Source organism: Trichoderma reesei (assembly GCF_000167675.1).
Source record: "Trichoderma reesei QM6a unplaced genomic scaffold TRIREscaffold_8, whole genome shotgun sequence".
Taxonomy (NCBI): domain Eukaryota; kingdom Fungi; phylum Ascomycota; class Sordariomycetes; order Hypocreales; family Hypocreaceae; genus Trichoderma; species Trichoderma reesei.
Genome location: NW_006711155.1, coordinates 103,828 through 130,577, shown reverse-complemented (window position 1 = coordinate 130,577; position 26,750 = coordinate 103,828). Strand labels below are relative to the sequence as shown.

Genomic DNA, 26,750 nt, shown 5'->3' with positions numbered 1-26,750 from the left:
CTTGTAGTGCGTGCCTTGGAGGGAGGGTCCTTTTTGGCCCCCTATCCCCTGCTTAGTGATTCTTGGCTCTGCTTGCCTAATATGACCTTGAAGAATGGAATTACTATCTCGAACGATGATGCCAAGGCACAATGAGTGAGAGAAGGGGGAAAGGGGGGGGGGGGCATGTGTTTGATCTCTTGGTGGCAAAAACACGGGTGTACCTATTGATCAGTACTAGGCAGTGCAGTTACATTACAGCGAAAGAGTACGAGGTTCGGTCCGGAGTCCCGGATTGCGGCGGTGGGTTTTGCACTTCTTTCAGATTTGTTTGGATGATGTTTGGATGGCCCACCGGTTGTGTGACTGCCAGTATCTAGTAACTTAACTAGGAAGCACGAAGTCGTCATGTTTTTGAGGGAATTGGGCTATCTAGAGTAAGGTGGGAAGGCGAGGCGAGGCGAGGCGAGGGGCACAAGGACATTGACCTGATGATACATGCTCCGGGAAAAAAAAAAAAAAAAAAATAGGCGAACAAGAACGAGAACATTGAGCAAAAGAACAACGGATAAACCGAATCCCTCAGCCAGGGCAGAAGAGGGAAGAGCAAAGAAAGGGCAAGACAAAGAGGCGAACTTGGTTGAGCCGGACTCGGTCTGGGGTGGGGAAGGGGGAAGACGGCGACCCAAGAATCTGATGAAGAAGAAGAAGAAACGGGCTGTGTGACGTTGCAAAAGAGGTCGGGAGCGAATTGGATGATTGAAAGGGGGGTTGTTTTGTCGAACAAGCGGGTGACATGGAAAGGGGAAGAAGAGGGCTGGACGGACGCTGTGATCCGTTTCCCCCCCCCCCGTCTCTGCTCGCTTCGCGTGTGTTGGCCTGTGGTTATTACTAGTAGTAGTACCGGGGGAAAGGAAAAGAGGGAAGAGGGAAGAGGGAAGAGAGGAAGAAGAAGAGGGTAGGTAGTATTGATGCAATGCATGAATGGGCGATGGCGGGGGGAGTGGAGGAGGAGGAGGAGGAGGAGGGGGGACTTTGAACTGGTGGTGTCTTTATGCTTGGCGGTTTATGCGAGGTGGCCCGGGGTTTGTTTTGGCTGCTGGGTTCTTCTTCTTGGTGATGTGATGAGGTTGCTGTATGTACAGGGACATGGACATGGACATGGACATGAGCATGAGCATCATCATCATTACAGTCAATTGAACCCATCTTGACTTTGTCTAAATACATGCGGCGGATACCTAGGCATACAGAGTCCCTCATAGCTTCATGTATGTACCTTAGGTACTCTCAGATACCAGTATATGCCCGATCATGGCTCGCAGCAAACTCGCAGCAAATCGGACGGGATTCTCGGGTCCAATCCCCTGCTGCCTCACTGCCCGCCCCCCTGTCTGTCTGTCTGTCTGTCTTTCTTTCTTCCCACATCGGAACTGCACGTAGCCTCTTTTCTGCGGATCGGTAGCCCATCGATTGGCCTGGCTTGGCTGCTTGCTGTTCTTCTCTCTTTCATACCTTACCTTACTCGTACCTGGCTCTCTTCATCAACCCCATGCCCCCTTGTGGTTATAGTACCTTAGTTACCGTTACGGGTACAGGTACTTGGTAGCGGATGATCAAACAAGGCCGGGAACCCCCCTTTGATCTTGTCGCAGCTAAGAATAGCCCGAGGACCGAAAACTGAGGCTATCCACAGACCACAGACAGCTCTGGCTAGGCCAGGGGTCGTCGTTCTGCCGCGCTAAAAAAAAAATCGAGCTCCAGACCTGAACCTGATTCCTGCTCGATCTCTCGTTTTGATGCCGCGCCAGTCCGGTACTTTTCGTAGCGTCGAAATCCCGGTAATTGGCCGCGATGTACTGAATGTGGGTAGTAGTAGGTAAGGTAATACATTGCAGGTCATACGAAGGGGAGGGGGGAGGGGCGGCGAGCCAATTTGAAATCCTCGGCCGGCTGCTGGTCTGGGTCGAACCACAAGGGCCAGAGAGAGGCGTAGTAGTACAAAGGAAAGCCTGGACGTTTGCTTCCCGCTGAAGAGATCCATGGATCTCTCTCACTCACTCTTGTCTCCCCCGCCGGCCCGCCTTGGCAAGATGCTGCCATTTGCCATGAGCTGACGTTGATTGACATGCTTCTTCTCTTACTTTACCTACCTAGGTATGTGCAGTATGTATAGAATGTAGAGAACCATCAGACTGCTCCCTGCCCACACGAACAACACGAACAACAAGAGGGAAACACACGTACGAGTACCCGAACATGACTATTACCTGTAGATGCCCCTGATCTAGTGCCTGTTCCCCAGCAACCTGAAGTTGGCGGTCAAGTGGCATACATGTATCGTAGGTATGTAAGGTATGTACGGCTGCCTTATCACTGCAACCCAAGGTACGCCATCACCAAAACCACGGCCAGCCCATAGCATCACCAGAACCAGGACTTGCGAGCTACCTACCTACCTACCTACCTACCTACCTTAACCCTCATTGCCAGCACCCAATGGCAATCCCAGGCCCTCTTCTGCGCGCCCCCTCCCCTCACCTCCCCTGGCACCTGTCAGTTGCCAGTGTCTGAGGACAAGGCAAAGCCAGGACCAGAAGAGACTTGAGATCCGCGACACGTCAGGTTACATCTGGCCAAGGGGGCGGTACTCGGTACTGCCGGTGTACTTGCCTGCGCACCTCGGTGACCCCAACGATCGTCCAGTAGACAAGGGGGGGCGCAGGTACCGGTACGCACCCCGAGCGCAGCGCCCGCGCCGAGCTGCCTGTAGCCGTACCAACCATTGGCAGACAAGAGCCGCTGGCGCTGGCTGTCGTTATTGGGTATCCCAGCGCTCGCTTCCGGGGGTTCGTGCTGGGTCGCGGTACCGCATCGCTCCAACGTTGTCACCTGTACATGAACATGCAGTAAGGTACTTGGAGGCTCCCATCATGCGTTCTTCAGTCCAGTCCAGGAGAGATCGCGCCTTGTTCTGGTGACGATCTTGTTTCCGCTTCCTCTCTCTCTCTCCCTCTCTCTCTCTCTCTTATCGAATCAATCGCTTCACCTTGCTTTCTCTCTTTTCGTCTTGCTTTTCCTCTTCCTTTTTTCGTTTCCTTCTCTTCTCTGTCTTTCTTTTCTTTTCTTTTCTTTTTTTCTCTGCACATCCTGTTTGCTCTGGTGAGCCCTCAGTTGTTGGCCCGTCTCCAAGGCTCACTCTCCATCCAACCTGGCCCCCCTCATTCGCCGCACATTCCAGAGCTTTGCCTGCGTCTGCGTCTCTCGATCTCGGTCTTGGGCTTCACTTCATCAACTCTCCCCACATCACCTTCTCTTGTCCAGACTCTCGCCTTTCCGAGGAACCTCAGTTGAGTGAGAAGGACGACGAGGTCGAGGCGAGGGCAAGGACCCAGAGACAGGCGGCTGGCTGGCTGACCATCCCCCCCCGGCTGATAATACGCCTGCATCTGCATCCGAATCTGACCCCAAGATCCCGGTTCGCCAGCATCCTGCCTCCCGGCTCCGGGACTCGCTTACGGCAGCGCTGGCAGACGGGATACAGAAGGCTCCAGCTGTGCCGGCCATAGCCTCACAGGCCGGGACCATCTGGCTCAGGCCCCGTGTATATACGGCCTTCTGTCTTGCTATTCTCCGCGCAGACGCCTGTCCGGCCTTGATCTTCTGATACCCCATATCGGCCCTCCGTCGTTGCTCTGCCGTGTACATGATATAACTCGCCACTCGCTCCGGGACGCACAGCCAGCAATTCACAACCCCCGGCCTCGGCAAATCAGACGTCCATTCCACAAAGGGCCAATCTACTCGACTCTACGCCTCTCTGCTCTTCCTCGATTCGTCTCCCGTCCTCAAGATACGTCGCCTCTCGCCTACCTGTCAAAGCTCGGCATTTCTCGTCACTCACTGTTGCACCGCCATCCACCTGCCTGCCTTGTGACAGGTTGAGCAAACATTTCCTTTCGTGGCCTCCTGTTTACGGGCCCCCCCCTCCCTCTCTCTCCCTCTCTCCCCCGTCGTCTCGGGAGCTGCGTGGCGCCCTCGGATCTTCGTCTCTCGAATCTTCTCTCCTTCACCGTCACATCACGTCACGGGGAAGCATAGGCGGCCTCGGAGCTCAGCTTATTAGAGCCCGCTGCAACTTGATCCCTCAGACTTCGTCACGCCGATCTGTTCCTGGTTTCTCTCACTGCCAGTCACCGATTCTCCTCGTCCATCCATTTCCTGCTTCTTTTCCTTTCCAGCTACTCCAATCCTAAATTTAGACTGGTTTACACCGGTTTTGGCTATACTAGCTCTCCATATATCAGTTTATAGAGATTGTCGTCAAATCCTCGCCTTCTCTTCCACACACCCGGCTCGATAACCATCTCCTGGCCGTCGCTTCGTTGTTCAAGACCATGCAATCAACAGCTCAGCATCAAATCTGAGAAAGTTTTTGATATAAGCAACCCCAGATCCGCCACATCATCACACCATGGTCTATCAGGGGAAGCCCTCGAGGGGCTGTCAGATGTGCCGCACTCGCCGCATCAAGGTATGTTCTCTCTGCCTCTCGTTCGCTGTCAACTCTCACGCCGAAACTCATCATCAACCTAGTGTGACGAGACAAAGCCCACATGCAAGCAGTGTGCCAAGTCTCGCCGGCAATGCCCCGGATACAGAGATGAGTTTGACCTGGTGTTTCGCAACGAGACCCAGGCAACGGAGAAGAGAGCGCAGCGGGCGTCGAAAAAGGCCCTCGCGCAGAGGATGAGCAAGTTTGCCGCCAGTTCAACGCCAGAGCCCATCTCCCCAAACGCCGCGCATTCATCGGGGTGCTCAAACCCCCCTTTTGGGCCGTCTCAGCATATGCCCTCCGTGACAGCCTCGTGTGGCCGCAAGAACCAGCAGACTCCCTGGACCGGCCTCTACACACTGCTGCAGAAGCCGCAGATGGACCTCGATGGCCAGGTGACCTGCCATTTCTTATCCAACTATGTGCTCATTCCCCGGTTTGGCAACGGGCGCGGGTTCCTCGAGTACGTCGTGCCATTGCTGAGGGCAGAAGAGGTGGCGCCTCACTTCAAGGCCGCATTCGATGCTTGTGCCATGGCTAGCTATGCCAACGCACAAGGTGACCAGCTGCTGGTCGAGCGCGCTCTACGCACGCATTCAAAGGCGTTGGGTGCCATAAACGTAGCCTTGAACAATCCCGACACCATCAAGCAGGATTCCACGTTGGCAGCCATTCTCTTGCTGGGTCTCTTTGAGAACATAACAACCAGAAATCTCGGCATGCTGGCCTGGGGACCACACATCCGTGCGGCCATCCAGCTCGTCCGGAAGCGAGGCCGCAAGCAACTCCGGACCAAGATAGGGGTAGCCTTGTTCATAGCGGTCCGAACCCAAATGGTATGTCGACTCCTTTGCTGCCATCTTCCCCGACCAGAATCTGACTCGAGCCTCAATAGATTGTGCACACGCTCAGTACTGCCAAACCTCCCCTGATGCAAGTCGAGTGGTGGATCAACTCAGATGCCGTCCGGGACATGTATGCCTCTCAGTGCCAACGACTCGCCATCCGCGCCGGAGAGATCAGGGCAGAGGTAAACCGGCTCATGAGCCAGCTTCCTCGCAACATGGAAAGCGTGGAAGCCCTTCGGGACATGATCCGGCAGGCTCAGGCGGTGGACTTTGAATGCATCCGGTGGGCGGAGACGCTCCCAGAGGACTTTCGATACCGGACGATCCTCTGGCAGGACGAGATTCCCGACGCCGACTACTACCAGCTCGAGGTATTCCCGGGGCGTGTCGATGCCTATCCGGATCTGTGGGTGGCCAGCCTGTGGAGCATGATGCGAGTCTCACGAATCATCCTGGCGTCTCTCGTGATCCGGTGCGCGGCTTGGGTTTCTTCGCCGGTCGACTACCGCATGGCGCCCGAGTACGCCACGGCGAGGCGGATATGCGTCGAGAGCATTACCGACCTCATTGCTTCGGTGCCCTACCAGCTCGGATGGTTCAGCACGCGCAAGCACCTGTTCCAGCAGGCCAGTCTCTCCAGCTTTGCTTGCGGCGAGGACGACACCACGAAGAGCCTGTCTGGCTACTTTTTGACGTGGCCGTTGGCGTGCATTCAGGGGCAAGACTACACGACGGACAATCAGCGAGCGTGGGTCAAGGGACGGCTCACTTACATTGGCAAGCATCTCGGCGTTTCCTATGCGCTCATGTTGACGCAGGTATGGTTCCAAGTTATTTTTTTCTTTTCTTTTTCGCAACTCCTTACGTACGAGGTAGCTGTGTGAAACTGGCCTGAACTAACAACATCTGACCGCCAGCTCAACTACCGGACTCCATCCATGCTCATCAGAATGGATGGCCTAATGGCCAACAGCCCATCTGTCAACGTCGAGAAGCTCCTGTCCATGAAGGTTGCGAAGCCGTCCGAGGTCCTTGCCACGGGGCCAATGGCGCCCCAGCTGTTCCGGCAGCAGGTGTTTCACGGACAACCGACTGTACTAGTAAGTGAAGCAAACATTATATCTCATGCAGTCTCGGGGTGCCAGACATCATCTAAAACCAGGCCGCGGCAGATGCCACAACATGCAGCCATTTCGACGTACGACGACACGAGTCCAGAGGGTGATTGAGCTTCTGAAGCCACCATGAACCAGGTCGTAGCTGGATCTCAAGAGACGTATGGGCGTTTGGCGAGTGAGCCAGGAAGAAGCTGATTCATGCGCAAAGGCCCGCGGCGTGCCTTTGCTCGGGTATCGTCGTGCGGTCATCATATTGCTTGTATTGGAATTGTTATCGGTATGCGTGTGCATTCGTTTCAAGATAGAGAGAGCTACATCATAGGATATGCATGACGACCCTTTAGAGAAACGGTAGAGGTACTCAGCGTTTCCCATCACTGCAAGCAGTTCAAGTAACTGCACGTGCCGCGCTCTCCTGTCACATGTCAATTCGTCGAGATTGCCATCATCCCCAGCTCAAGCTCGTTCCTCACTCTCCTCCTCGGCTTCATTATTTCGAGCCTTTTCGTTTCCTATGATCCAACATTAGACCCCCCAACAGACACAGCCGATACTTGTTTTACAATTTCCACATGGGATGTTGATCAGGTAAAGATTGGGATGCAAGGGGTGGGGAACAAAAAAAAGAAATGAAGGGGGTCAAAGAAGAAAGAAAAAGAAAAACTCACATTTCCTCGTCCCTCTGCGCGGTGCCCAAGTTCCACGCCTTGACGACGTAGCTCTGCGTCTTGTCGACGTACTTTTCGTTCTGCATGGCCCGGACGCCGACGCGGACGCCGTCCTTTGTGAAGACGACGTTGCTGCGGCCCATGCGCTCGGAGGCGGAGTCGCGCATCACGGCGAGGGAGAGGTAGATCTGGTAGAGGACCCAGGCGGTGCCGCTGAGGAGGGCGATGGCGATGACGAGGGGGATGATTTGGCTGTAGGGGAGAAGGAGGGGGTTCGAGTGTCAGTTTGTTTATTTCTTACTTCTTACACAGCTGGAGCGAAATCGTCTTCTTGTTTGGGAAGGGGGGGGGAGAGAGAGATGTACCCTAGGATTGATGCCATGGTTTGGATGTGACGACGTAGAGGGAATAAAAGGTGATTGTGTGGTTTTTTGGTCTGTTGAGAGGCGATTTACAGCCTGGGTATCGAAGTCGTTTGTTTGTGTTGTACAAGGACGGGAAAAAAACGAGGCGCAAAAGAGGCTCGTTGCAAAGGGACGAAGCAGTTGTTGAATGAGGTTGTCTGGCGCGAATAGGTAAGGTAGATGATGTCAAAGGAGCGAAGAGAGAGTTAAAAGAAAAGTTGTAGTGTGTAGTGAAAGCAGGCGTGTGGCTTGAGAGAATGGCAGCAGGCAGCTGAAAGAGAGAGGTGGAAATTTCTAGGTTTGAAGAGGGTTCTGAAGGAGAGATGTGAAAGCTGAAAGAATAAGAGAGAGAGAGAGACAGCGGTGGAGGGATGGCGTTTGTTGGAGGGAGGGAGGGAGAGGGAATGCAGATGGATAAAAAGACGCGAGGCGCAGGCGATGAGGAGGAGGAGGAGGAGGAGGCCTCTGCTTTGTTCTACGTGCTGGCTGGCTGTGTGCCTGTGCGTGTGCTTTCAATGTCTCGCAAGGTCTCTTGTCTCTTGCGCACATGTACTTTTTTGTTTTACTTGATTCATTACCTCTTGCCGCAAGTGGCTCTGCCCACAGGACCGCGTTACACCGTCTGTACAAAAGTACTAAGGTACTGTAGGTATACCTGCCGTTGGTGGCACTGCGAAATTAAACACACAAACGATCAACAAGATGGCATCTGAGCTGACCCTTGGAGTCTTTGTTCCTGCGATATTACTATGATATAGCGCCATCTTTTCTTACGGGTATCATCATTCTTACCTTGCTCGTTTATTACCCCTGGCAAAAAAAGTGCACGCCAGGAAGACGGGACGGGATCCATTGCCGGGGGCTGCTGACTGCATGTTGCCCCTCCCGTCCACTGAGTGCTACTGTACAAGTTACGGCCACGGGAGGCCACCAGGGCTCGGGATACAGCGGCTTCAGTGCACGATGGGACGCTAATGCGCCTGTGGGCTAGGAGGGCAGGTGGGCTGTGGCCGGCTAAGCGGCGATGTCATTGTTTGTACCCAGGTGGTTCCTGGCGGAGGTTCCTGGGGTAGGTAATTAGAGCACATCCAATGCGTCTGCTATTAATAAGCCTCCAAGGTTGTCTGATCTGAGCATCAAATAGATACTACAAGCGCTTTACAACCATAGCACGTACCGTATATACAGCATAATAATCAAGAGTTCCCTTGTCCTCGCGTCTAATATTTTCATTGCTGGTCATCTAGAATAAGAGGAAAAAGGCATCGGTATCTGTCCGTACAGGTAATGAATCGCGCCAGCACAGCCGAAAGCTCGGACGCGGTAATAAGGACTGGGTATCCCCACAGCCAAAACATGTCCTTCACCGGGTTGCAACGGTGACGACGAAGAGAGAGACGCATGTTGATGCTGGGGTGCTGCAGCATGCAGTAATACATGTATATCTTTCTCGGGTTCCGGCCAGGTTGTCGAAACCCGCCCCAAGATGGTCCATTCGGCCGCAAGGACGACATTGCTGTTGAATGCATGTATAGAGCTTGCGATTGCGGCTGCGATGCTTCTAACGACTACCCTAGAGCTTGGCTCGTGAGGCGCGTGTTGGAAATGGAGAGGCACTCTGCAGGCGCAATGTGGTTTCAGATGCATCAGTTGTCTTTCAGTTTGACCAGATGCATTGCCTCATGCAATCTGTCTAATCCGCAGTTTGTGCGTCTTCGTAGATCTACCACGTGGCTTGATGTGAGATTCCACTCAAAATTAGCAGCGTTGCCTGGCTGAACCGATCTGTGCACCATCATCATCTCCAGCTGTGACTAAGCTGCAGCCACAGCTCCCTCCTCTGCTTTCTCAGTACAAGTGCATGGTCACCTACCTAGGTACGTATTCAATGCTCTCAACACGCCAAGATCAGATAATCCAGACGCCCTGTCCCTTCCATAGGTACATTGTCGGCCTCTCCCTTCACAACACTCGCCTAGAAATTCATACAAACGAGCTCATAATACTAGGTACCTACTCGTAATACAAAGCACTTGCACAGTCGCACCAGCCACAGCGCCCCTCCTCGTGTGGCTGAGAGGCGGTGTCTCTTTGCCTGCGGCTTCCCAAAAGGACAGACAATCTATCAAGCAGGACGACAGCCAGTGACAGCTGGCCCTGCCCACCAACAATCTTGATCCATCTTCTCGCCTGCCAATCCACCCAGACGGCTGGCTTCGACATCAGATTGCTCGACCTCCCGACTGGCTGACTCAACCTCGGCCTCTTGAACCCTCTCCCGAGCTGCCGCCCGTGTTCTACATCACAAGGCAGAGAGCCCTCTTCGTCAAGAGCTCGCCCAGCTCTCAGCAACCGCATCGGACCGCATCAAAACACCTCCCACTTCTACTCGCGCAACCAGCGACGCCCTCGCCAGCTTAACCTCATCATGTCGGCGCCACCCAGCGATGGCTACGGCCAGCCGCTCGACCAGCAGGCCCAGCAGCCGCCCTACGATGGCCAGCCCGCCCCCCACGAGACAACCGCCGCGGGCAAGAAGAAGAAGCGAGGATATGCGGCGCAAGCCTTCGAGGTCGGCACGGGGGCCAATGCTCTGGCAGGCGGCCAGCTCCCGGTCGGACAGCAGTACGGCGCGCCGCCAATGCAACCCGGCGCTGCTCCCTACGGCGCCTATCCGCCAGTCGAGCCTCAGCCCGTCGCTGGCGTCCCCTCGGCGCCTGGTTACCAGTATCCCCAGGCCGGCTATGGCGCACCGCAGCCCGTCGCCGCGGCGCAGCCTGCGTACGGCTACCAAGCTCCGGACCAGGGATACCAGCCGCCGGCTGGCCCAGGACCTGCCCCCGGCATCGCGGGCATCACCCAGGGCATGGCCGGCATGCAGGTCGGAGGCCAGCCGCAGCCTCCCCAAGTGGCCCAGCAGGGCAGGCCCACCGTTCTCAACCAGCTGTATCCTACGGACCTCTTGACGCAGCCCTTCAACCCCTCGGAGCTGGATCTGCCGCCGCCTCCCATCATCCTCCCGCCCAATGTAAGAAACGGCGTCCCCCATTTTCTTCCCCCCCCAACTCGCTTGGTGCCACTGCGTGTACGAGCTTGTGCTAACGAGTCCTGTTTTGCTACAGACCAGCGTGACTGCCTCGCCGGATGCCAACTGCTCCTCGCGATACATTCGATCTACAATCAATGCCGTCCCCACATCCAACTCGCTGCTGAAAAAGTCCAAGCTGCCGTTCGCGCTCATCATCCAGCCTTACGGAGCTCTGCACGACGACGAGGACCCCATACCGGTGGTCCAAGACCAGGTCATTTCCCGTTGCCGAAGATGTAGGACGTATATCAACCCGTTTGTCACCTTCCTGGACCACGGCCACCGGTGGAGATGCAACATGTGCAACCTGAGCAACGACGTGCCCCAGGCGTTCGACTGGGATGCCGCCGCTCAGCAAGCCGCCGACAGATGGCAGCGCCACGAGCTCAACCACGCCGTCGTCGAGTTTGTTGCCCCGCAGGAGTACATGGTTCGACCGCCCCAGCCCCTGGTCTACCTGTTCCTCTTCGACGTCAGCTATGCGGCGGTCTCCAACGGCCTCCTTGCTACGAGCGCTAGGACCATTCTGGACAGCCTGAGCAGGATACCCAATGCCGATCGCCGAACTCGCCTCGGCTTCCTCGCCGTCGACTCCAGCCTCCACTACTTCTCCATCCCCAAGGACACGGATGAGAATGGCGAGACGAGCATGCTTGTCGTTAGCGACCTTGAGGAGCCCTTCCTGCCGGTGCCCCACGACCTCCTCGTCCCGCTGACGGAGAGCCGTCAGAGCATCGAAAAGTTCCTCCAGAAGCTGCCGGACATGTTCCAGAACAACCAGAGCAACGGCTCATGCATGGGATCGGCCCTGCGCGCGGGACACAAGCTCATCTCTGCGCTTGGCGGCAAGATTGTCGTCCTCACCGCCTCGCTCCCTAACACGGGCGTCGGAAAGCTGGACATGAGGGAGGACAAGAAGCTACTGGGGACGTCCAAGGAGAGCAGCCTGCTGCAGACATCAAACAGCTTTTACAAGAGCTTTGCCGTCGAGTGCTCCAAGAACCAGGTGTCGATCGACATGTTCCTCTTCTCGTCTCAATACCAGGATGTAGCCTCGTTGAGTAACTTGCCGAGGTACACTGGTGGACAGACGTGGTTCTACCCCGGCTGGCACGCCTCGCGACCCGAGGACGCGCTCAAGTTCGCCTCCGAGTTTAGCGACTACCTGTCGTCCGAGATTGGGCTGGAGGCCGTGCTCCGCGTGCGTGCGACTACGGGTCTGCGCATGAATGCATTCTACGGCAACTTCTTCAACCGCAGCTCCGACCTCTGCGCGTTCCCGGCCTTTCCCCGCGACCAATGCTACGTTGTCGAAGTCGCCATTGACGAGAACCTTACTAAGAACGTGGTGTGTCTCCAGGCTGCTGTGCTACACACGACATGCAACGGCGAGCGCCGCATCAGGGTACTCACGCTCGCGCTGCCGACGACAACCAACCTGTCGGACGTCTACGCGTCCGCGGACCAGTTGGCCATCACCACCTACTTCAGCCACAAGGCCGTGGAGAGAGCGCTCAGCAGCGGCCTCGACGCTGCCCGAGACGCCCTGGCGGCTAAGGTCACGGAGCTTCTCCAGACGTTCAAGAAGGAGCTCGCCGGCGGCAGCATGGGCGGCGGCCTGCAGTTCCCCGCCAACCTCCGAGGACTCCCCCTGCTGTTCCTTGGCCTGACCAAGAACGTTGGCCTTCGGAAATCTACGCAGATTCCCTCCGACATTAGATCAGCCGCCCTGTGTCTCCTGTCTACGCTTCCGATCCCGCTCCTGACCCGATACATCTACCCCAGACTCTACTCGCTGCACGACATGCCCGACAATGCCGGCATCCCGGATGAGGCCACGGGCCAGATTGTCCTACCCCCGCCGCTGAACCTGTCCTCGGAGCGACTCGTCTCGTATGGCCTGTATCTGATTGACGACGGCCAGGTCCAGTTCTTGTGGGTGGGCCGGGATGCCGTTCCGCAGCTCATCGCCGACGTCTTTGGAGTGGAGGACCGCACGCAGGTCCACGTTGGCAAGGGACGAGTGCCGGAACTCGAAAACGACTTCAACGAGCGCATTCGAGCCGTGATCCAGAAGAGCCGTGACCATCGCTCCCTTGGCGTGGGAAGCATCACGGTGCCGCACCTGTACATTGTCCGGGAGGATGGCGAGCCGCTGCTCAAGCTGTGGGCACAGACGCTCCTCATTGAGGACCGGGCGGATCAGGGAGTGAGTGCGGCACAGTGGCTTGGTTCACTCCGAGAAAAGGTATGTTAAACATGGCATCTTGGACAGTCTATCTCACAGACTAACGCGCGAGTGCTACAGGTGGTGCAGTAATGTTTCGAGGATGACGGGGGAGGCGTTGTTGCAATAATCATTGTATAGACTAGGTAGTGACGGGGGCCGTATGGTGTCGAGTTTGGCAAAAAGAGGGCGAGCAAGATGAGATGGACTATGTCTTTTATGGTAAATGAACATTACTATGTAGTGAAATACAGAAGAAAAAAACAAAAGAATGAAAGTGTTACTTCTGAGATTGACACAAGTTTGGCTCGTGAGCACGTTGATTCAAGGAATCATGGAGCTTCTTCACCCACCAGCCTACGCACTCCGCAGCTCTTTGTCAGCCTTATCAGGTGCGTCAGTTTCAAGGACAACATCTATCTTTAGAACGACAGACAGTACGGGACAAAGTGAGGTGAACGGAGATAGGAGGACGGCGGCGCGGCTGTTGCGAAGTCGAGAGCTTTCTCGATCCAAGGTTGTCGGCGTCGGACGAAGTGGGTGGGACGGGAAGAGGGTGGCGTGTTTTACGTGCTTGGGGGTTGCGCTATGAAACATTTGGCATACGAGTAATAAGAGGTTGTGACCAAGACGAGGTGGAAAAGTCTGGGTGCTGTGAAGCTGTTGAAGCTCCAATGGCTACCTGTGCTGTGTTGTGGAAACGGCGTGCACCTTGATAGCACCTAGGTAGTGAGTGATACGGTACTAAGGTAGTCTAGGTATGATCTCGGTAGACCTGAAAAGACAAGGGACAAAGAAGACTGGGGAAAAGAGATTCTGCCGACATTTGAAACAGCGCTGGAGAAGGACCTCTAACGTCGAGGTTTGAGGTTCGGGTCAAGCCCCCTCTCTTTTTTTTTCCGGGCTCAGTGGGAAATGGAGTCTTTTTGTCGCTGGTGTGCTGAAACAGGCGAAAGGGGGCCGACGCTTGACGGGCCAATGGGGAGGGGGATTAGGCGCTTTGGTAGGGGATGGATGGGTGGGATGTGAAACTGAGGGGTCTTGGGGAGTCTGGAGGGTGTTACTATGGATACTATGTAGTAGGTAGGTAGTATTATTGGATGGATGGGAGTCGAGAGGCTGTGTGGTGATGGGATGTGATGAGGATGTTTCCTTGATGGTGTTGATGGTGATGGTGTTGATGATGATGGTGGTGATGGTGATGATGATAATGAGATACTTATCTATCTGTGGTTATTGACAATGTGGAAGCTATGCCTATTAGTTTGACCTGCGAAGAGAGAGATGTATTGGAGACTGATAGTACTTTTAATGGCACAGAGCTGGCAAGGATGTGCCCCTGTCGTTGCAAGTGGCGCCAGTTGCATGTGCTTATTCTTGCAGATGTTGGAAAGTACCTATGTAAGGACCCCAAGAGGTCAGGCGACGGACGTGCTCCGATGCAGCAGCCGTGTCGAAGGAGGTCCATATTAGAGCAAGATGATAGGTACCTACGATCAGCAGTTCATCTGCAATTGAGTTTGCACTGCGTCATGTACGTTGGGTGCCGTTCATTGTGTGTTTAACCTTGCTTTGAACCTTACAAGGACTGGAATGCTTGTTGCAGAGCTGCCTAAGCTAAGGTAGGTATTCTCCAGAAGTTGAGAGATTCGTCTTCAGTGAAAGCATCGAAGCCCTTTGCTTTGTCCAATGCACTCCCAGGCAAACCCCCTCCCAAGTTTCGTTTCAACGAACGGGGGGACAAAGGATTTCGAAACAAACCAAAACAGGTTGCGGTGGCATGAAACCGCATTGCATTGCCGTTGCATGCTAGCCATTCCCACGGCATTTCCCCCCGTCTCCCTCCCCCCCTACCTATACCTACACTTCTTTCTTTAGGATAAGGACATTGCGTATGTAATACTCGTATAGCCTTGCTGCTTCACCAGCTTTTGGTGTTGACTTCTCGATGCGGGCAAGGATGGGGGACATCTAGAGCCTCGATCTGGGATGCCCTGGATCGCCAGCTTTATGTCACAGGACGGTTACAGGTGGGCTGAGCCTAAGTAAATGGGGATGAACCTGGAACTCCAGTCTCTTTCTTTCATGCATATGGCCTAATAACTAGGTAAGGTAGATACTAGATGGATGGCCTTTCATATTGCTGGCAGCAGCAGCAGCAGCAGCAGCATCAATGCTCGATCCCGTTTATGCTGATCCGTCATCATCATCCCATTGATCCCTCTGTGTCAACCGCATGCATCGTCCAGCTCCGTCTTATCGATGCCTCAAGTCATGGGATGCATCCATCCCGGCCATCTAATCCATGGATTCTTCAGTGGCCCTACAGGCACCGCAGCCCGCTAGACGAAGCACCTACGGGACTCCATTGAACCCCCCCCTGGCCTGCCCGACGCTGTGCTCCAGCTCCTTAGCCCGCCCCCGCCGGCCCTCCTGAATTATTGATTGCAGGTGCTCAGTCCCTCCATACAGACCTGAAGCCCAGCCCAGGGCACCCGACAGCTCGCTAAATCAGCTCAGCTGAGAGCAACTCCCATCCCCTCCCATTCCCCAGTCACGGCACATGCAGATACAGTACCCGTGCTACCTTACTGTAGAAGAAGTTACCTGCAGGTGGTTTTTTATACAAAGGCCTCACTGAACCCGTTCCAACTGTCAATATTATCAACCCGCTGAATTGCTGCTGGAAAAAGCCCCGACTGAAAACCTGACCCGTCCATCCCCACTTTGGCAACCTGCAACCCTTTGACCCCGCAGCCCAGCCCAAACTCGTCCAAGTCACTCGTGCCTCTTGTTCGCACACCGAAGACGCCCATATCATTCGCCAGTCGTCCCAGCCCACGGTCCCTGTCGTCCTTGGTCTGTCTGTGTGTGAGCGCATTTTCCTTTTCCTCGTCTTGCTTCGCCCTTCGCCCTTCTACCTTCTCCCATCTCTTCATCCCAAAGTAACAGCGTCGACAGCCGCATCTGTTTTGTGTCGTCGCCTTGTCCAGCTTTTCCCGTGCGTCCATCACCAACCCTCCATCACCCCCTCATCCTGCTGCCACAGGGGCCCTCACACACATCACCCTTCGGCACGCCTCCATACATAGTAGTACTGACTGACTGACTGACTGACTGACTGACTGACTGACTGACTGACTGACCTGCGCTTCTAGTTCGCTGAGTGGAGTTGCCGTTCGCTAGGCTGCCTCGACCCGTCGACTGCTGCTATCCGCACATTAGCCTGCGGGCAATCGACGAGAACCTCCGGCCTCCGCAGAGACAGAGACAGAGAGAGGTAGTAGTTAGAGCGCTCTCAAGCTCGGACTTCCCCAAACCCTCCAACGGCCGCCATCGCCAACCCGCCCACCGCCCCTCAACTCCTCTTCAGTTCCCCCCCCAAGTCGCGCAGAGCGCACTCCGGCCGATCATGTCTCGGTCGAACCCCCCCAATAACGCCTCGGCGTCGCGCAAGATCTCCTTCAACGTCAGCGAGCAGTATGACATTCAGGATGTTGTTGGCGAAGGAGCCTACGGAGTTGTCTGGTAAGTGTCTGGTGTGCTACCTCTGAAGAGAGGCAGAGACCCAGGGGGTGGTGCACACGCCGTATCTAACAGCTTTTCCTACGACAAACAGCTCCGCTATCCACAAGCCCTCGGGACAAAAGGTTGCCATCAAGAAGATAACTCCCTTCGACCACTCCATGTTCTGCCTGAGAACCCTGCGAGAGATGAAGCTGCTGCGCTACTTCAACCACGAGAACATCATCTCCATCCTTGACATCCAGAAGCCCCGGAGCTATGAGAGCTTTAACGAGGTCTATCTGATCCAGGTACGTCCCCAGCTGCTGTTTCGCAGGTCCCAGTCAGCTCTGCCTACCTAGTATTGGCATTGCCTTGCCTAGATTGTGTGCTCACCACATCTTGCTTGTAGGAGCTCATGGAGACGGACATGCACAGAGTCATCCGAACCCAGGACCTGTCCGACGATCACTGCCAATACTTCATCTACCAGACGCTGCGAGCCCTCAAGGCCATGCACTCGGCAAACGTGCTGCACCGAGATCTCAAGCCGTCCAACCTGTTGCTCAACGCCAACTGCGACCTCAAGGTCTGCGACTTCGGTCTGGCCCGGTCCGCCGCCTCCCAGGAGGACAACTCGGGCTTCATGACGGAATATGTCGCCACGCGATGGTACCGCGCGCCCGAGATCATGTTGACCTTCAAGGAGTACACCAAGGCCATTGATGTCTGGTCCGTGGGCTGCATCCTGGCTGAGATGCTCAGCGGCAAGCCTCTGTTCCCTGGCAAGGATTGTAAGTTGGCATTGCCCGGAGCGAGATCTATGCGAAAAAATCAAGTTGGCTAACACAGATAACCCTCCAGACCACCACCAGCTGACTCTGATCCTGGATGTGCTCGGCACGCCCACCATGGAGGACTACTATGGCATCAAATCTCGACGAGCGAGGGAGTACATCCGCTCGCTGCCCTTCAAGAAGAAGGTGCCCTTCCGCACCTTGTTCCCCAAGACGTCCGACCTGGCCCTGGACCTGCTCGAGAAGCTGCTCGCGTTCAACCCGGTGAAGCGAATCACGGTGGAGGACGCCCTCAAGCACCCGTACCTCGAGCCCTACCACGACCCGGATGACGAGCCCACCGCGCCTCCGATTCCCGAGGAGTTTTTCGATTTCGACAAGCACAAAGATACCCTGAGCAAGGAGCAGCTGAAGCAACTGATTTACCAGGAGATTATGCGGTAAAAAGGCCGGGCCCCTCCCCTTTTTGAAGTTTCTGGGCTTGATGAAGCATGTTGTCTGTTGAGCGAGACTGTTGCCACGTATAAAGAACATTTTGTGGATGATTTAGAGCAAACAAAGACTGGCAAAGAATGGGACTCTGTCTTGGCCGGGCCAAGATGGACGGATGAATGGCTGGCATGGAGGAATGAGACGAGATATGAAACAAATCAATACACTGGCCTCGAATGGCCGTTCTTTTCGTTTTTGACACTACGTTTTGAAACCCTATCATTTCCCATTCCAATCCACGGTGACTACCCTGCTGAATACTATCACAAACTAATAGTAGGTGTGGTCAGTGATGGGCGAAACTCGCGTGATTCCGTCTCATGTGTATTAGCTCTGGACTGCGGGACCAAGGCTGGTGATCGACACCTCTGTCTTGCGGTCTGTTCCTGTGGCCGGTCCTTGTCCTTGCATCAAACGATCCCCACATGGAAAAGAAGGCTGCCGGTCCAAGTGACAAGATAAACCGACAACTACCTTACCTACTATGTATAGGTATGTATCAAACCAATCAGGACACCCGTGACATGATAACAAGCACACTACATGTATGCTGGCCTATATATACGAGTAGTCTGGAGCACTCTCACTCACGCAGAGATGCTCATATTCCCGGCTCAGATGCGCGTATTCCTCTGACCGTTCCCGCTGCTATGCTGACAGGCACTGGAACGCCGTGGAACGCTAGAATCCCTCCCTGGCCAGTGACAGGCCATAACAATAGTCGGGTGGCATAAGGCAGGAAAGGCAGCAAAGTTGCCGCAGTACATGTACACGTACAGCGCATCACTCGATGGCCACCTCCTCCACCACCACCCAGGCAGGCATTAAGTAATACTTACCTACTACCGGCCCGGTGTCATTGTCACCTCTTGCGCAGGTACACGCAGCTTTCCAACTGCGCGCCTTGAAGTTCAATCTCCTCGTGTTTCCTTTTCTTCTTCTTCTTCTCCTCCTCCTCCTCCTCCTCCCTCTTATATTACCTGATTCGCAGTCTCTTTTCCTCTACTATTTCCCTTTCTCATCCTGCTCTCCCCCCTTCCCTCTCGCCTCTCTTCTTTGGCCCTCTTCATGGCCGTTCAGCAGCTTCCATCTCACGGCTGGCGGGTCTCTTCTTTGGATACGTCGTAACTCTGGCTCGATCGAGTACATGACACACTGCGGTGTCTCCTCACCACATCATACCACCACGACTGAACGTCCATTCAGCTATACCCAAACCTGCGACCTGCCAAGGTAGCCAGCCACATTTCTAGCTACCTATTGGCACGACAAGAGAGACTGCTACAGGGCCGCTCAGACAAGGGCCCTCCACCAAAAAAAAGAAGCACTCAAAAAGCAAAAGCCGGCCGCAATGTGGACGGGCCTGATACGGCGCTTCTCGACCGAAGAGACGCGCGTGTCGGGCGACTTCGACGACGACAACCACCACCAGCACCGCCATGACGCCGCCTCGTCCCCGCGCTCCGGCCCCGCGCTCAACGACGGCGTCCACGACGTCTTCACGCCCAAGCCGCGCACGCTGAGCCCGTTCCGCCCGCCGCCGCTGGACCCGGTCGTGCTGCACGGCTACAAGGACAGCACGCCGCCCGAGTCGCGGCTGCTGACGCCGGCGGTGGCCGAGGAGATCCGCACCATGGTGCCGGAGCGGCTGCGCATCTCGGAGGACTGGCGGCTGGTCTACAGCCTCGCGCAGAACGGGACGAGCCTCGCGACGCTGTATCAGCAGTGCCGGCCGTACGAGGGCATGAGGGTTGGCTTTGTGCTGGTTGTCAAGGACCAGGAGGGAGGGGTAAGTCTGTCTTGGAGTTGTGTATCTCTCTTTGTCTCGGCGGGGGAAAGACGAGGCTGGTGTCTGAAGACGAGGAGAAGAAGAGGAATGGGAAGAAGAAAGGCAAATTCGATCAAATGCTGACGAGACTTAGACATTTGGCGCCTACCTCTCGGAATACCCTCACCCGGCCCCGTCCTACTTTGGCAACGGCGAGTGCTTCCTGTGGCGGGCCTCGACCCTGACGTCTCTCCCGCCGCCGCCCTCGGCCGACACGACGCACCTGACGCGCAGCACGACGCTTGCTCCCCCTCCACAGTCGGGCACCTCGACGCCCCGGTCGGTGGACACGACGCCCGGGATCCGCTTCAAGGCGTTCCCCTACAGCGGCCTCAACGACTTCTACATCAACTGCGAGACGGGCTTCCTCAGCGTGGGGTCCGGCGGCGGCCACTACGGCCTGTGGCTGGACGACTCGCTCGACGTCGGCCACAGCTCGACCTGCGAGACGTTTGGCAACGAGCCGCTGAGCGACGCAGGGCCCAAGTTCAGCGTCATTGGCGTCGAGCTGTGGGTGATTGGCGCCAAGTGAGCATTTGGAGACCGTCAGGACTCGCAGATATATGCACCCCATTTCTGATATGCATTACCTGCTTCTTCGGGCGCCTTTGTGCATGTCACCGTTGTACGACACCTCCTGGGAGATATCTTTCTTTTTCCAACTCATTTTGAAAGTTCTAATGGAAAGAGAATCACGCATCTGCATCTCTGCTCAACATTTTTCGAGCCATGTGTGTGATTCTAGCTTACATATGAATGCTGGAATCCTTGATAGACGAATTCATGCAAGAGAGGGTGAGTCGATGGGGAAGAGAAGACACATCGCAAGAGACTGATTGAAAAAAAGGGAAAGAAGTCAACTCATCCCAAGAGATTGAATGCCTGGAATCAAGTGCCTAGACAGATAGCGAGGCAGTTCTTCAAACTACCTTATGATACCCTCCTACGCAATATGAAAGTAACGCTGCACCCCTCTCTAACTCTATCGCCGCCTCCGACTCTGGATGTGTCTTTTTACCCTCCCCCTAAGACGTTGTCATCAAATCTACATGTGCCCAGCATTGGTTTGCCGCTTCGCATTTCCTCCTCTTTGCTCCGGACATTTGCACAGACTCTTACAGCAATTCTCCGTCACAAGTCATGTCGTCTTCTCGAGCCTCCTTTTCCGAAACGCCAGTATCCCTTCCAACACGCCCTCCGGCGTGGGCGTCTCCGCACAAACATCAGGTTCGAAGCCAAACTTGTGAACAAGATAATTCCTCGTCGTAGGCCCAATCGTAGCAACAAACGTCCGACCGTCCCTTATTGTTGTTGATGATGTTGTTGTTCCGCCCGCCGCCGCAAAATTGCCCGTCTCGGGATCCAAGAGGCCCAGCCCGCGCAGCATGCTGTCGCATCCCGTGGGCGAAAAGACGACGACCCACCGCTCTGAGCTGGAGGAGCGCGTCTCGTTGTTGTTGTTGTTGTTGTTCAGGACGGATGAAAAGTCTTCCGGGAAAGAGGGCATCTCGCCTGTTCCGTAGACGACCTCCTCCGTGACGGGGATGCGCCGGTGGGCTGGGAGGGATGGGTCCGTCAGGGTGCGGGGGATGATGTCCCTGCGCTGCTCGCCGACGAGGAATAGGAGCGGGGGGAGTAGCTGGTTGTTCTTGTCATCATGCTGCTTGCTGCTGCTGCTGCTGCTGCTGCTGCTGCTGCTCTCGACGCCGGTGCTGTTACTGGTGTTGTTGGTGTCATCGGAGAGGTACCACTGGGCGTAGTGGTCGAGGATGAAGTGCGCGAGGGCGTCGCCATTGCCGGTCTGGCTGCCAAAGATCTGGAGGGGAGGATCCTGCGGGACGGCGGACAGGGCGCGGGTGGTGGCTGGGCCGACGCTGTAGATGGGAATATGTTGGAGGTGCGGCCATGAGGGGTCTTTACGTTGATTCAACAACATCGTCAGCTTACATTTTCTCGCGATGAATCTTGAGTTGAAAAGAGGGGTGAGTTACGATGAGGCAAATGAATAGGAGAAATTCACCTTTTGAGGCCTCATCTTCCCGGACTACATGCGAGAATGCTTCGACTGCTCTTTGAGAGGTGAATATCAGGCCGCCAAAGTCGCAGTCGGGAGAGGTTCCGATGCGTTTCCGGCGGAGCAGGTCGCGGAGTCGGTTCACGCCTGTGTCTTCGAATCTGTGTTGTAGGACGGGTACAAAGGTTGGCGCAAAGGATGGCTTGCTGGTAGATTGTGAGGAGAAGAGATCTTCGTATGCGTCGGTTGGGCTGGACTTTGTCTTGAGGAGGAGGACCGGGATGGGCTGCTGGTCTGACGAAGTTGGGGATGACATTGTGGGAGAGCTATGAGGGGATGGTGGTGGTTGCTGAGAATGGCATTGAGTGAAGATGCTAATATGTGATGTTGGAGCACCCTGAGTTACTTCGATTGCGCACTGGGTTGTGGTGATCGAAAGGGGGAAAACAAGTACAAGATGAGTGGAAAATTCCGTCTTATGTTCATGATGGCTTCATGTAGACAATAGCCGTAGGTAGTTCGGATGAGATGCCGCGGGATGACGGAGGGGCTTGGCATCGATTGCACTTGGCTTGGAGGGGCTTAGAGGGGCATTTGACGCTAGTAATAATTCGCAGCTTCTATCGATAACGAAAAATGTCCTGACTGCGGCAAAGCCTGGAAAACCCGGGCCCGGGGGGGCTGACAAATTGCATGTCACTGAATTGAAGTCGCCGAGATACGCATTCTTTCCTTTACATATACATTCGCAATTACACTCTTATTTTTTTTTTTTCACGATTGGACTTTTGTGTGAGCTTGTGAGCGTGAGGGAAAAGCATAAGAGAGAAAAAGTAAAGGAAGAGCTGTTGGATATTGAGACGGGTAGTGACGAAGCAAATGGCCGAAGAAGCTTCATTTCGAGACGCCGCGGCGGCTGCGTCAGGACCGGGACTTTCGTCTGCCTCCGACTCTGCTGCCGCTGATCAGCAGCCCAAGAAGTTTCCCAAGGGAGTCGTGCTGGGAAAAGATGGCAAGCCGTAAGTTATGCATGCCCTTGTATCTACGCCCGGTCCTTTTGTCACCTTTACTCCTGCCTGTTCAGCCAATTGCACGATGGATCAATTATACTGACGAGATCTCGCTTTCAAGATGCCGAAGCTGCACCTCATTCGCCTCATGGGCCGCGCAAGCCAAGCAGGTGACCAAGAAAGACGCCCCGGCCGACCGCAGAGCCGTATCCACGACGGCCGCCGCCTCTGGCCCTCCGCCCGACTGCCCGCCCGACGTCGAGACCCTCGGGCGCAGCACCTGGACGCTGCTCCACACCATCGCGGCGACGTACCCCGAGCAGCCGTCGCGGACGCAGCAGTCGGACCTGCTGAGCTTCGTCGGGCTCTTCTCCAAGCTGTACCCGTGCTGGGTGTGCGCCGAGGACTTCCAGGGCTACTTGGCGCGGCAGAAGCCGCAGGTGTCGAGCCGGGAGGAGTTTTCGCAGTGGCTGTGCCGCGCGCACAACGATGTCAACCGGAAGCTGGGCAAGCCCGAGTTTGACTGCTCGCGGGTGGACGAGCGGTGGAGGACGGGGTGGAAGGACGGTCGGTGCGACTGATTGGCCATGAATTCCATCTTTCGAGGACGGACGAAGATACTGTACGATTAATGAAAGGAGGGAGCATTCTTCGACTTGCGGCAATTGCATGCACATGTACGATTGGAAGCGCGGGCGATGTATTCGCAATCATGTTTAGAAGGACGGCGTTTGGAAACGTTGGGATGCTGTTGAAGCGTTGGAAACAGGGGCAATTAGAAACACCGAGCCAGACAGAGTCAATGGTACGAGGTCAGCCAGTATCATGACCTGTGTGCGCATGGTGGCGAGAGATTCCGAGCCATGCCACGGGAGACGAGCAATGAAAAAACTCTTCACTCACTTGTCGAGGCTCTCTCAACCTATCGACTTATCAAGTAGACGATGAAAGCCTTGCAACTGTGGTGATGTGGCTCATCAATGTGCGACGTCGTATCCATGTCTGAGGCCATTCGATATCGTGATGCGACTACCTAGTAAAGCCCGGCCAGAGGGCAAACCGGGGCGACAGGGGCAGGCAATTGACCGGATGGCTGCATGTGCCGAAGCAGCCCCGATGGAATCGAGATGTCTGTCGGATGGACCGCTGAGCGGCCTGGCAAGGTGTCCCAGATACGAAGATGGAAGTGAAGTCAGAGGTGGTCGTTAATTGTCCGACGAGCGAATCGGCCGCTCCTTCGGATTGCCGGCTCTGCTGTATGTACCGTGCATGAAGCCACCCGGGATCCATGTTACGATGGATAGGTTCCAACTCTCTAGTAGCTATAGTGGACCTGAGGCTATCTAGTATCACTGGAGGAGCAGCCGTCCACTATCGTCGAGCGCTGTAGAAGCAGCTGCATTAGCGGCTGCCCACCCGCGCAGAAATGGCCCCATTACATCACTATCATGACAGCGGCGCGTCCAAAAGTGAGCTCATGCTTGCCGATGGCACGAGCAGCTGCAACTGGCGGGGCTCCTGCCTGCCGTCTCCGGTGCCGCTGCCCATTTGAGTTTGTCCGAGCTGTTGATGGTTGAAACCGAGACCGATGGATGATTCAACACTTCGAAGTCTAGGTAGATAAAAAACATCTATATATCCTCATTCATTGCCCTGTCAGTGTGTTGGCTCACGTCTCCAATCCTCCGCCCCTCCTCCTGCAAAGTAAATACCTTCTCAAAACACGTCTGGAATCCTGCAAGTCTCCATCACAAGGAGCTTCTTCATCAACCACCTTATACGAGCAACATCATTTGCATCATCGTTGATCCACATCTCCTCGCGCCTCAGAGTGTCGTCACCAGTATAAATAACCGCATCAAGCTCTCGTCCTTCTTCGTTCCACAATCCAAGAAGCACCTCAAAACGATCAAAGCAGCGCAGCTACAGCACAATCATGACAAACATAAGGGAACAGAGTCTCGAGCAGCCCGTGGACGTGGCCGAGTATCTCTTCCGGCGGCTCCATGAAATCGGCATCCGCTCCGTCCACGGCCTCCCCGGCGACTACAATCTCATTGCCCTCGATTACCTGCCGACTTGTGGCCTCAAGTGGGTTGGCAGCGTCAACGAGCTCAATGCTGGTGAGTTTGATGATGTACCGCGGACCATGTCTGCATGAGATGAATATGTGCTGACTCCATACTTCTTCGTACAGCCTACGCTGCTGATGGATATGCCCGCGTCAAGCAGATGGGAGCCCTCATCACCACCTTTGGAGTCGGCGAGCTCTCCGCCATCAACGGCATTGCCGGAGCTTATTCAGAGCACGTCCCCGTCGTTCACATTGTCGGCTGTCCGTCCACCATCTCCCAGCGGAACGGCATGCTCCTCCACCACACTCTGGGAAACGGCGATTTCAACGTCTTTGCCAACATGAGCGCCGAAATCTCCTGTGACGTTGCAAAGCTCACCAACCCTGCCGAAATCGCCACTCAGATTGACCACGCCCTCCGAACCTGCTTCATCAAGTCCCGTCCCGTCTACATCATGCTCCCCACCGACATGGTCCAGGCCAAGGTTGAGGGTGCCAGGCTCAAGCAGCCAATTGACCTGTCAGAGCCCGAAAACGAGCCTGAGAAGGAAGCCTATGTCGTCGATGTCGTCCTCAAGTACCTGCGAGCTGCCAAGCACCCCGTCATCCTCGTGGATGCTTGCGCGATCCGCCATCGCGTCCTTGACGAGGTCCACGGCCTCATCGAAAAGACCAACCTTCCAGTCTTTGTCACCCCCATGGGCAAGGGCGCCGTTAACGAAGAGCACCCGACATATGGTGGTGTATACGCCGGTGCTGGCTCCCACCCGCCCCAAGTCAAGGACATTGTTGAGTCCTCAGACCTTATTCTCACCATTGGTGCCCTCAAGGTGTGTACACCTGTTCGAGCTCTCATTTTGACTGTTTCCTTCCATTTGCTAACCTCCCAATGTAGAGCGATTTCAACACTGCGGGCTTCTCTTACCGCACCTCTCAGCTAAACACCATTGACCTCCACAGCGACCACTGCGTTGTCAAGTATTCCACATATCCCGGCGTAGCGATGAGGGGTGTTCTGCGACAGGTCATCAAGAAGATCAATCAATCCGAGCTCAGCGTCCAGCCATCGCCCACCGTCGAAAACGAGGTCACCAAGAACCTAGATGACTCGTCTGTGATTACACAGGCCTGGTTCTGGCCTCGCGTTGGCGAGTTCCTCCGGAAAAACGACATTGTCGTCACAGAGACCGGAACGGCCAACTTTGGTATCTGGGACACCAAGTTCCCGACTGGTGTAACCGCCCTCAGCCAGGTCCTTTGGGGAAGCATTGGCTGGTCTGTCGGTGCCTGCCAAGGAGCCTGCCTTGCCGCTGCCGATGACAAGAGCGACCGCAGAACCATTCTCTTTGTGGGCGACGGCTCGTTCCAGCTTACGGCTCAAGAACTGAGCACAATGATTCGTCTCAAGCTGAAACCTATCATGTGAGTTTATCCACTAAATAGCCACGGCGCTTCCAGAGATTCTCGCTGACATGTTTCTGTTAGCTTCGTCATCTGCAACGACGGCTTCACCATTGAGCGCTTCATTCACGGAATGGACGCCAACTACAACGACATTGTACAGTGGGACTTCAAGGCCCTAGTCGACGTCTTCGGCGGATCCAAGACTTGCAAGAAGTTTGCCGTCAAGACCAAGGAGTCATTGGAACAGCTCCTCAAGGATCCCTCGTTCAACGCGGCCGAATGTCTTCAGTTTGTCGAGCTGTACATGCCCAAGGAAGATGCTCCACGGGCACTGATTATGACTGCGGAAGCCAGCGCCAAGAACAATGCCAAACTGGAGTAACCCGGCATGAAGTCTGACCGGGTAGTATGAGGGTTCATCGTCACCTTGATAGAATAATAGACGATAAAGCAGGCCACGGGCAGGTACCGATTGTCAATCCGGCAGGTTCGGAGGCGTGTTGGAAATGAGTTTATGGGTTATGGTCAAATCGGATAGTATGAGGTACATAGTTTGTAAATCTCAAGATTATTTTCTTCCTTAATCTTGCACGTCGCATGAGAGGGACCGAGAAGAGAATTGATGAAGGGCTCTTGAAGATGAGATGAATCACGTGGTTGCTGAAGCTTCAGTAGTCTCGGGTACCTGTTCTTTCCCACAAACAGTAGCCAGGCTAGAGGTACTGAGTACCCGCTCACCG

General features: G+C 55.2%; 8 protein-coding genes across 8 annotated transcripts; 6 read left to right on the top strand and 2 right to left on the bottom strand.

Moving 5' to 3' along the window:
* Positions 1–4,453: 4,453 nt before the first annotated feature.
* TRIREDRAFT_60897 (uncharacterized protein) lies at positions 4,454–6,398 on the top strand (the record flags this gene model as incomplete). Its single annotated transcript, XM_006965006.1, has 5 exons — positions 4,454–4,513; positions 4,576–4,747; positions 4,844–5,370; positions 5,430–6,200; positions 6,300–6,398. Coding segments are annotated over 5 exons (1,629 nt in total), but the record flags the coding sequence as incomplete, so codon positions are not given.
* Positions 6,399–6,976: 578 nt separating this feature from the next.
* Positions 6,977–7,875, bottom strand: TRIREDRAFT_106781 (uncharacterized protein). The gene is made up of 3 exons (XM_006964844.1): positions 7,534–7,875; positions 7,169–7,420; positions 6,977–7,012 (listed from the first exon to the last, which is right to left on the bottom strand). The coding sequence occupies exons 1-3, from the start codon at positions 7,548–7,550 to the stop codon at positions 6,991–6,993; spliced, it is 291 nt and encodes a 96-aa protein (XP_006964906.1). The 5' UTR covers positions 7,551–7,875; the 3' UTR covers positions 6,977–6,990.
* A 2,125-nt stretch (positions 7,876–10,000) lies between these two features.
* On the top strand, positions 10,001–12,917 carry TRIREDRAFT_60626 (vesicle coat complex subunit; the record flags this gene model as incomplete). Its single annotated transcript, XM_006965005.1, has 2 exons — positions 10,001–10,600; positions 10,695–12,917. The coding sequence occupies 2 exons, from the start codon at positions 10,001–10,003 to the stop codon at positions 12,915–12,917; spliced, it is 2,823 nt and encodes a 940-aa protein (XP_006965067.1).
* Positions 12,918–16,299: 3,382 nt separating this feature from the next.
* tmk1 (mitogen activated protein kinase) lies at positions 16,300–17,880 on the top strand (the record flags this gene model as incomplete). The annotated part of the gene is made up of 4 exons (XM_006965004.1): positions 16,300–16,415; positions 16,507–16,702; positions 16,804–17,185; positions 17,256–17,880. 4 exons carry the CDS (start codon positions 16,300–16,302, stop codon positions 17,630–17,632), a joined length of 1,071 nt encoding a protein of 356 aa, XP_006965066.1. The 3' UTR covers positions 17,633–17,880.
* Positions 17,881–19,190: 1,310 nt separating this feature from the next.
* TRIREDRAFT_30476 (uncharacterized protein) lies at positions 19,191–20,040 on the top strand (the record flags this gene model as incomplete). The annotated part of the gene is made up of 2 exons (XM_006964791.2): positions 19,191–19,469; positions 19,603–20,040. Coding segments are annotated over 2 exons (717 nt in total), but the record flags the coding sequence as incomplete, so codon positions are not given.
* A 606-nt stretch (positions 20,041–20,646) lies between these two features.
* On the bottom strand, positions 20,647–21,838 carry TRIREDRAFT_61153 (uroporphyrinogen synthase; the record flags this gene model as incomplete). The annotated part of the gene is made up of 3 exons (XM_006964843.1): positions 20,647–21,178; positions 21,257–21,422; positions 21,529–21,838. The coding sequence occupies 3 exons, from the start codon at positions 21,836–21,838 to the stop codon at positions 20,647–20,649; spliced, it is 1,008 nt and encodes a 335-aa protein (XP_006964905.1).
* Positions 21,839–22,774: 936 nt separating this feature from the next.
* On the top strand, positions 22,775–23,113 carry TRIREDRAFT_60849 (uncharacterized protein; the record flags this gene model as incomplete). Its single annotated transcript, XM_006965003.1, has 1 exon — positions 22,775–23,113. A coding segment is annotated over one exon (339 nt), but the record flags the coding sequence as incomplete, so codon positions are not given.
* A 1,130-nt stretch (positions 23,114–24,243) lies between these two features.
* TRIREDRAFT_121534 (pyruvate decarboxylase) lies at positions 24,244–26,552 on the top strand. The gene is made up of 4 exons (XM_006965002.1): positions 24,244–24,655; positions 24,730–25,436; positions 25,502–26,028; positions 26,092–26,552. Exons 1-4 carry the CDS (start codon positions 24,469–24,471, stop codon positions 26,390–26,392), a joined length of 1,722 nt encoding a protein of 573 aa, XP_006965064.1. The 5' UTR covers positions 24,244–24,468; the 3' UTR covers positions 26,393–26,552.
* The last annotated feature ends 198 nt before the right edge of the window (positions 26,553–26,750 follow it).